Here is a 9962-nt window from a genome sequence, read left to right as displayed (position 1 = left end):
TGTGTTTAGATTATGGATATTGAACCAGCATTGGTAAATGTTCAATATCAAATTTAGTGTCAATCTTTAAATCAGAATCCAAATTTAGAGCTATACCAGGCTAGCACTTTGTTTTCATATTTTGCTCAATAGTTTAGGGATCAACATCTGCAGTCATATCAAGCTGCTCCCAAAGAGCATTTTATTTTTTTTTGGTAATGAAAAGTGCTTTATTTTCACAAAATATCTTGTTAGATAAAAGACTTGTTATTGAAAAAAATTAACCCAGTGCTTAAAAATTTACTTAGTTTTATTTAGTATGATTATTCTTATCATGTTTGAAATGAAAACTTTGTATCAATGAAAAGCTGTGTAAACCACCCTGAATATTCCAGAAATGTGTAAACCACACCCTGGATAAACAGGAAACCTGTGTAAACCACACCCTTGATAAAAAAGAAACCTGTGTAAATCAAACCCTGGATAAACAGGAAACCTGTGTAAACCACCCTGGATAGACAGGAAACCTGTGTCAATTTTCCAAAAAGCCTTCATATAAGTTTCAATATATTTTGAACATGCTTTAACCATAACAAGTACTTCAGTACAAAAGATGTTCAGTTTGGACAGGATTCACTATATTTTAAAAGTGTATGTATTGGGGAAAAGTTGTACCCAACCGACATTATGTATTATGTCTGGCAATATGTCTAATGGTTCATTGTTATGGTCTATCTATCTAAGGTTGTGCTTTTATATGGTTGAAGTTTTTTCAACTGCAATAAACATTGAATCTCAATTGTTTGTTATGTTGTATATTGCAATATTCTTTTACTTGCAAAAGTTAGAGGCTGTATAAGCTAATCTTTTCCATCTCACAGTCACACCTATCTATGTGACCACCTGTAATCACCAGTGTACAAAGACTATGATTAAGATATCCCTATATGCAAAATATAGAGCATTCAATCATTTTAACCAAATATTGCACACTTAAGCTGTGCTCAGAATACCTCCACTCGACCATTTACAGTAAATATGAAGTAGCTAAGCCTGGAACCTGGAAATGAGAGACATGATACAAGTTGAGCAAAAGCAATATTTCAAATTCCCTTCAGTAGAAGTTGAGAAATCTGTAACGAAAATATCCATTATGCATCACTAAATAAAATCATATAGTAAACAGGAAGTAGATAAGCAAGAAACCTTGTAAGGGGAGACACAGTACACAATGTTAAGAAAAAGCAATGAAACAAATTTCTAAGCAATCCCTCTAATAGGACCTGAGAAATCTGTAACAGAAACATATAAATACAAAAAATACCATTCATATTTATTGCAAGTTTTGATATGCTGTACATGTGTTTCAAGGAGAAACCTCTCATCAGAAGCATTAAAAACAAATATATAAGGAGATCTAAATCCAAGCATCAGTTGTATACAAGAGGACTATAGAACAAGAAAGCCAAATCCATGGATGGATGGACAAGGTAATTACAATACAGCCCCCTCTTTATAATTAACATCAGTATAAAGACAACCTGTCTTAAATGACCATGATTTTGCTTTCCTTTGGAGGTTTAACTCAATTGTTTAACGGAATATTACTCCAAGGACTTAATGTTGACTGTTACACTATGGCTGAAATAATGGATTCAGTGGACCTTAGGGTGTTAACCATGTATACCATTAATCTCACCAAAATATATTATCGATACTTGTCAAGTGGATAGTATATTGGAATCGCCCTGTCAGTCCAAATTTTGTTGCAATTTTCTCGACTCCTAATGGATGGATTTATATTAAATTTGATACAAGGCCTTATATGGATGGAGCATACATTGTACACAATTTTGGTTGCTGCAGGAAACCAACTTCCTGAAAAAGTGGAGGTACACTTAGCACCAGAATGCATGCAACTTCATGTTTTTTTTTCAATGTTAGCTCATTTTATCAGACACTTTCACAACAAGAAATAAAAAATCCTTTATTGATATAATTGCACAATGTAATGAATCCCTACAGTGAAGATCATTGCTTAGTCCTTCTAATATCACTGGTCTGCTTTTAACTGCCTGTCACTCAACACAACCTTTTCACCAGGTTTAAATGCTGGCATCCCCAAATAGGGACAACTGGAACACCTAAACGCATCACCCAAATAGCACTGGAATGAGAATAAACATGATGTTATACAGTGACATTTTGTGCTTAATTCTTTGCTCATTATTGGAAGCTTATGCACACATCATTTCTGCAAAGTTTGATTAAGATGGTCAAGGGGTTTACATGTAGTTGCACAAAATGTGAAAAATTTATGGACAATGGACACAAAGTGATGACATCAGCTCACTGGGACTTTTGGTCAAGGTGAGCGAAAAAGGTTACACAGTTTTACCTTAGGGTCAAATGTTACCGTCCCTGGTACACAACAAACTACCTTGATGTTGTTTACCAACTTGCAAAATATAAAAAGCTCATCTTGAAAGCAAGAGTTGCATGTGAGACACAACTTATTTCAGACAGCCAAGTGGATACATACACAGATTGGTCGCTATGATTCATTGAGATGGTCACTATATTTTGTTGTTGAGCTCTAGTTAATTACACTTATAACTTTTCCAAGGCTAGGAGCATGCCATCTATTTAACAAGTACAAAAGAAGCTAATCACTTTTTTTCCAAAGAAATAATACATTTTACGATTACTGAGCTTTGTAGTCAACAGAAACTTTCAACTCCTTTAGTTCAGATTAGTTTACTTGTTCAGAGTAATCAAGGGAACCAAGGTTATAGCGGTAATCAAAAGAATGTAATCCAGGGACAAAGACCCGACATGGAAAACAGACATACACAACAAAGAACATACAGTAACTAAAATCATACATACAAAGTAAAAAAAACAAATGAGCAACTGGGACTCCACTAAAAACTGGGAGCATGGACCAGGTGCACCGGTAGGGTAAGCGTCTTCTGCTTTTCTAGAAACACCCGCCGAGTTGCTCATAAAAAGTCAAGTCCGGGGTAGACAAACGAGGAAAGGAAAACTATGACCCATTGAATAAATTAGTTTTCATGGTGCAGATGGATACACCATAACAATCCATGAGTTCATGATGACGACCATAGAACTTCTGTAGTGATGACTTCAATCTTGTAGCAACATAACCCTGTTCCAGAAGCCTATTCAGGTCAATTGTCCTGTTAAAATTGTAGATTTAAAAACAGTTGGAATGGACAATGTCTTTGATGAAGGCACGTAAAATAAATACCACAAATATAACATGTTTATTTATGTTAAATAAAGATTTTAATATGAGGTTCTGTTTTACATTGTTAAATAAAGACTTTTATACGAGGTATTGTTTTACATTAACCATACATTACTTACATTCCCGCATGATGAAGTAGGTGCTTTGGGTGTATTGTTTGACTTCTCATTTTCAAGTTCTTCAGCTAATCCACAGGTACAATTCTTGCAAGCCTTTTTCTTCTTTGGTCCTGAACCACAATCAGCTGTTGACGAAAAATAAATAATGAATGAAAGACCTGGTAGAGATCCAATAGTCAATTTCACACAAAACTGTAAGTTATATCACAATATGTTGATTTATTATGATGTCAGAACTTAAAAATAATTTTACACTTACAATTTGTTATGAAAGGACTGCAGAAAGGTGTTATTTTTCAAGAAATTTGATAAGCCTAAAGCATGTAGTTTCGTCATAAATCATTGAACCAGAATACATCCTGAACTTGATCTATAACACATTGAAATACAATATCATACAACAAATCATCTCAATATCTGAATTTTTTTTAAGCCTGCAAAGGTGTCATTTTTATGAAATTTAAAAATAAGTTCAAAAATGCAAATCTGGCCAAAATCATCGATAAAGAACCTAAAATATGAACAAGCTCCCAGGAACCTGAATTGCTCACCTTGTTAAGTTTGTCTTTCAAGGGCGATAAATTTGACAAGGAGTTGTCCAACAATTTTGACTCGAGAAGACTTTGGTAGGATTATCATAAGGACCATTTCAGCGACAGAAAGTTTCTTTCTATTTAAAATAGTTTTCAAGATATTGGCTGAAAACTGTAAAAAAAAAGGCATTTTTCACCTTTCAAGGGCAATAACTCTTACAAGAATTTCAGGTAAAAGAAATAATTTTGCTTAACCTAATGGTTTTGGAGATATATGTGAAAAACTACTGTCTGACCCCTTTGTTAAAAATAGCAAAAAAACATCGAAAATGGGCAATAACTCCAACATGGCTGAACGGATAAAAATAAAAATTCGACCACAGATAGATCTCTTCATGCTGAACACTTTAAACCCCATGTCAGTATTTGGCTAAACCTAACAGTTTTGGAGATATATGTGAAAAACTACTGTCTGACCCCCTAGGTTCTATTTTAGTAATGGTGGCCATGTTTTATAGACAGATCATAAATCCCCACATCAGTTCTATGCAAAATACCTCAACGAAGGTTCATACCAAGTTTGGTTCCAATTGGCCAAGTAGTGACAGAGGAGAAAATTTTTGAAAGAGATAACATTAAAAACAACAAAAAACTTCCAAAAAGGGCAATAACTCCAACATGGCTTTACAGATTAAAATGAAAATTTGACCACAGATAGATCTCATCATGTTAGACACTTTTACTACCGAGTCAGAATCTGGCTAAACCTAACGGTTTTGGAGATACGCGCGAAAAACTACTGTCTGACGGATCAAAAATCCGCACGTTGTACTATGCAAGATACCCCAAGGAACATTCATACCAAGTTTGGTTCCAATTTGTCAAGCAGTGTCAGAGGAGAAGAGTTTTGAAAAATTGTTAACAACGACGGATGCCAAGTGATGGCAATAACTCACATGGCCTTTGGCCAGGTGAGCTAAAAATTGATTTCTATCCAAAAAGATACACTAACTTGCCAAATATTACCTGAACATTTCATACCATTGAGACAGAAAAGCCAAGGAAATATGTGTGTGATGGACAGACTGACAAACCAAATAGAAACCTATGGTTCCCTTCAGCCATTCAAGCCATTTTGGTAGGTGACTACTTAACACATGTGTAAAGTTATTTTAAAACTGACTTAGATATCTTTGTTTTACACAATAAACAAAATATACCATATCTAAAGGCTATGATACTTAGGGCTATACCTTTAAGTGTAGATGGATCAGGCTTTTTTAAGTCTTCTTCATCCAAAAGTGCATCATCATCAACTAATTCTACATCATCATCTAAAATATCATCAGCTGATAACTTCCAAACCTTTGCTACATTATCATCTACCTTGGTTGGCTCTGAATAATATTATCAACATACATCTACAAACTTTGGATATATCAAAACACTTAAGTTTTGTAAATTGTATTAGTTTCAATAACAACATTAATCATCATCATTCATAAGGTAATCACACATTTCGAGGTATTTTCCACTCCGTTTTACTTCTGCTGTCCTAGATGACAGTTTAATTTGAATACAAAAGCTGAGTGTCCTGCCATGTAAAATTAGTATATATACAAAGATTAGAGTAGTAAGAGTGGACTATTCTCTATTACCCAGGTCTGACTTTGGTGAAACATGGTAGGACATAAAAAATTCTGGCATTTCAAACCAAATAAGTATTAAAAAAATGCCAGCAAACATGGTGTTTATCTCTCATCAAGACTGATGAATGAAGTTCCTCATGTATTTTTTATGTGCATTGATATCATTGTCCTATGACATTAACTAAATTTAAAAATACTGGTTGTTCAATACAGTATGACAGGCTTAAGTCATCCGGTTATTTTCTAAACTCTCAGGACATTAATGAAAACCAACAAGGGAGGCATTTCTTTTAATCTTTTTATCCCTGTCCCCAAAAAAAATAAAATGAAGAGGGAGGTGCAAATTGAATGGTATTGTGGTAATTTTTCTAGTAAACAAATTTCATTGTAAGAAATTTTGATATTTGGGCTTATTTTGACCTTCTTATTCATATGCTACTTCTTTAAAGAAAATATAGCTAAAATATAAGCATGCCAAAGGATTCCATGACAATTCAGTCTTACCAGTCTTCTTCGCAAAGGAAAGTTTCAATTGTGTGGAGGCTCCAACTTCATAGTTTGGTTTCTTACACTGACATTGTAGTACAGGACCACTGTCAACGGTCACTTTAAGCGGCTTAAGTAAAGATAAAAATACAAGATAAGATGACCATATAGTTATACATACAAAGAACTCCAACAAAATTTGATTCAATGGCCATCAACCTATAAATCATACAGGGGTTCAAAAATTCATGTTCTTATTTAAATACATGAAAGTCTTTAAGAATGCTTCAGGGTATTGAAATTAAATATTTGTTTCACATCATCTTTCGTCTAGTGGCAGGATATGGTTCAATGAAATATACCATCAAATTTGTTTAGGGGGAAACAACTATGATTTGGCCAAGAACTTTCTTTGAAGCTTTCATTTCAATATCATTTGACAAAAGGCTTCATATGATCAATCATTATCCATTCCATAAATAAAAAGCCTTAGAAAACCATACATCCAAAATAAAAATATGTGACCTTTTTTCAATGAATCATTTAATTCTTACTTAGCATGTTTCTTAGAAAGACTGGTACTTAATAATTTCAAAATTCAATACTGTGAAAGTACTTTAATTCATGGATATCAATTTTTGTGGATCATGGAAGAAACACAAGTTTGTGAATACTTGAATATGTGGTTTTAATGTTAAAAAATGAATGTTGGTTTGTAATCTACTGCAATGTAAAAATGAAATTACTACATGTATATGAAAGCACAAGAAAAAACTGAAAATAAAAGGAATTAACTCTGTGCATAACTTTGCTGATTTGTTATGGACCTCTCATCATATATTCTGAGTCATCATCTTTTGATACAGAAAATGTCATGTCAGACGAGTTTAAAGTAACTTAAGAAAAAAAAAATTGATTCATAAATCTTCAATACCTTTTCAACATCAACAAACCCTGACATCTTCAATAAAGAAATCAGTTTGTCTTCCTGTGGTCCATTTGTCTGTGGAGTAGCTGCTTCTTGTAAAAACAATAAACCACCAGGCTTTAACAATCGACATATTTCTCCTAAGCTATCTATCCTATGTTGGTCTGAAGCACCAACAATACCAGATACAGCAACATCAAAGGAGGAATTGGAATATGAGGCTGAAAATGTAAAACATACTATAAGAAAAGTATCATTTGATACTGTTAAACATTTAGTTACAGTAACTTGAGTGAGCAAAGTTGTTTGAAACGCACAATACCAAATGCAATTATTAACAGTATATCAAAAAGCGAGAAATTCATGAAAATCAACACAACCTGATTTCTAGTAGAAATTGTTCTATCTTGTTAGGCATTTTGAATTGGTCAGTCATTTTTATAATCTGAAAATTGTATTCCCAACATATTTTTGTGCTTGTTAATAAGAATTAGTACTACAGCAAAACAATAAGTGGAGAAACATCATTTTGAATGCCTAATTTTCAACAACTGAGACTTACACATCTGTAATCTGTCTAAATTTTCAACTTTAACTGAACCAGTATCTGTAACTTTCTGTGATATTCTATCAACAGTATCTTTTAATCTGTCAGCATTCTGGTTGCCAGTCCACAACAGCAACACACTGTTCCCTTCTTTTACAATATTTGAAGCCATATCTATAGTACATAAAAGAAACAGTTTCAAAATGTAATGACCAAAAGGTGAATTTAGTCTATTCATCAACAATACGTATCAAAAATGTGTTTTCAGGTGAGGTCTAAATGGAGTTTCAGTAGCATTTGAGACATGTTTTAGAAGATTGTGAGTAGGTAAATATTTTTTTATGATATAGTGACCTGAATAAACAATAATTTCTAAGTATAACTATTCTTTTACAATTCATACACCAAGTCTATTGGGCTTAAAGTAATAATCACTTCTAAACCATTCTAGTACTTATTCATTACGGTTAAGAAGTAAAAAACAGAATGTATTTTTGAACTTGTAGATATGAGAAAAGAAATAGATGGTTAAACAAATGTAATTATTTAAGAAGTGTTCAAGATTCACACTATTTTTAGAAATTCAGTTATAACAATAGAAACATTCTGTAGAAGGTAGAAGTCACACACCCAAAATTATTGGAAGTGCTCAAGTCGCTAGACAATTACAATATATAGAAATTACATGTACCATTTTCTTGTGACTTACACATTGACCCAGAACCCTACAAATAATTTTCAGGAGTCCTGTGCTTCAGAAGTTGGGTGGGTTTTTCACATGCATGAATCACCTCATGTCTGATTTTTATAAAGACTGCTACTTAATATATTGTCTTAATATTATTATTCTTAAATTTTAAAACAAATTTAACTCCTAGAGTTATGAAACATGGTAACCACATATATGTGAACCTACCGGTGGTAGTTCAATTCTACCGGAATTGGAACCTACCTACCATTCTACCATTGAAACAGAAAATCTACCACTATCCAAACATTATACTGTAAACTAATTTTGGATGCCATTTTTTTTATTTACTGAAGGAAAAAACTTGAGAGGACCAAAAAACGACATTTCCGATTGATCTCAGGTAGACAGGTGAACATGATAATTAGGGTCATATACAGTAATTTAGAGCTTTAGTGATTATGAACGTGACGTTATTTAAAAGGTGTGATGATTATATAACAACAAGAGATGATTGACAACTATGCCAAGTTTTAGGGGCACAAGCTTAAAGGATTAAATGATTTATTAACGACGAATGGGACTCATTGTGTAGATATTGATGTGGGACATTAGATCTTTTGATGGTTATGGAAACATTGACCATGCATCCACTGAAAATGAAATTGACTAGAAGTATGGCTTATTTTTTCTATCCAAGTCAATGAAGGAACTATGAGAATTTTTCAATTTGGAGCACTCTTACCAACCATCAACATGCAGAAATGTAATATTTCATCTTCAGCACCTACTGCCAAGACAGCAAAGTACTATTCCCGTTAAAGTGGAGCCAAGCCAGTAATGACTATTTGAAATGAAATCATTTTGATGCATATTTATGCATAAGTAGCTACTGCAGTGAGAATTTTTAAATGAAAATTATTTAATTAATAGTAGCTATATAGTAGTGATGATACTTTAAATTAATAGTTATTTATGTTTATGCTGTTCTTGTTATGAAAATATTGTCATTAATAAATAAAATCATTAAAATGTTCAAGTGTTAATCCATCAAAAGGGTCATTCCAACTATTCCAATAGAGTATTCAACATTTTTCTCATGGAAACAGACTTAATGCAAGGTTTTCCAAAAGTTTCACACATAATGGACTTGTTATGCCGCGAAAAAAAAAAAATGCCAAAAAACAATGATAAAAACCTGTCAGTTTTCAAACCAAATCTCCAGCTGAAAAATGACATATCTCCAGTTTTAAAGGAATTACTTTATCACAAGTATGTAACCATCACCTTATTCAATAAAGTCATTGGCATATATATATGCCTCCGTTGTTGTGCAGTCCTTTTGATTTATTACAAATAAAATGTTTGTAATGAAATGAAATGGAATAATGTAATGGAGTTTTCCAGAAATGAGACTACAAGTCCCCATTGGCATTGCATAAGTATGATAAGATGGTAAGTAGGATTTTTAGGTAAAAAGGTGAGGTTGGTGAGTCTACCAGGAGGAATAATCTAATACAAATAATCAAAGTTTGATAAATATTGTTAATTTCTAACAAAAAAGCGCTAATTTACCTGTAAAATTCAAATAACTTAACGACCCAAAAAGATCTCTTTCACAGTTTTACTTTCACTTCACGGACATGACCTTGACCTTATGAAAACGGAAGTTCATAATTTATTACTTTTACGGATATAATGAAATCTTAAAAATTAATGTAAAATAAATCAAATAACATTAAATATCATGCTTTGTGATAAG

The 9962-nt window shown here is 32.8% G+C and overlaps 1 protein-coding gene across 1 annotated transcript; it reads right to left on the bottom strand.

Annotated features, from left to right (window-relative positions):
* Positions 1–1947: 1947 nt before the first annotated feature.
* Positions 1948–9906, bottom strand: LOC148616142 (anamorsin homolog). The gene is made up of 7 exons (XM_088582860.1): positions 9776–9906; positions 7528–7686; positions 6972–7186; positions 6056–6167; positions 5156–5299; positions 3370–3494; positions 1948–2146 (listed from the first exon to the last, which is right to left on the bottom strand). Exons 2-7 carry the CDS (start codon positions 7682–7684, stop codon positions 2033–2035), a joined length of 867 nt encoding a protein of 288 aa, XP_088438986.1. The 5' UTR covers positions 7685–7686; positions 9776–9906; the 3' UTR covers positions 1948–2032.
* Positions 9907–9962: the final 56 nt, after the last annotated feature.

The sequence above is a fragment of the Perna viridis genome, chromosome 5 (assembly GCF_037379345.1).
Source record: "Perna viridis isolate PV_CMFRI_1.1 ecotype Kerala chromosome 5, ASM3737934v1, whole genome shotgun sequence".
Lineage (NCBI taxonomy): Eukaryota > Metazoa > Mollusca > Bivalvia > Mytilida > Mytilidae > Perna > Perna viridis.
The sequence above is the reverse complement of the archived record's forward strand: the minus strand, read 5'-3'. Positions and strand labels throughout refer to the sequence as shown.

Bases quoted from the DNA above. Each gene is read 5' to 3' on its own strand.
- LOC148616142 (XM_088582860.1), bottom strand. From the start codon at position 7,684: ATGGCTTCAAATATTGTAAAAGAAGGGAACAGTGTGTTGCTGTTGTGG. The intron at 6,168-6,971 runs GTATTGAAGATT...TCTTTACTTAAG, and splicing joins GGTTTGTTGATGTTGAAAAG to CCGCTTAAAGTGACCGTTGA. The intron at 5,300-6,055 runs GTAAGACTGAAT...AATATTATTCAG, and splicing joins TTCCTTTGCGAAGAAGACTG to AGCCAACCAAGGTAGATGAT.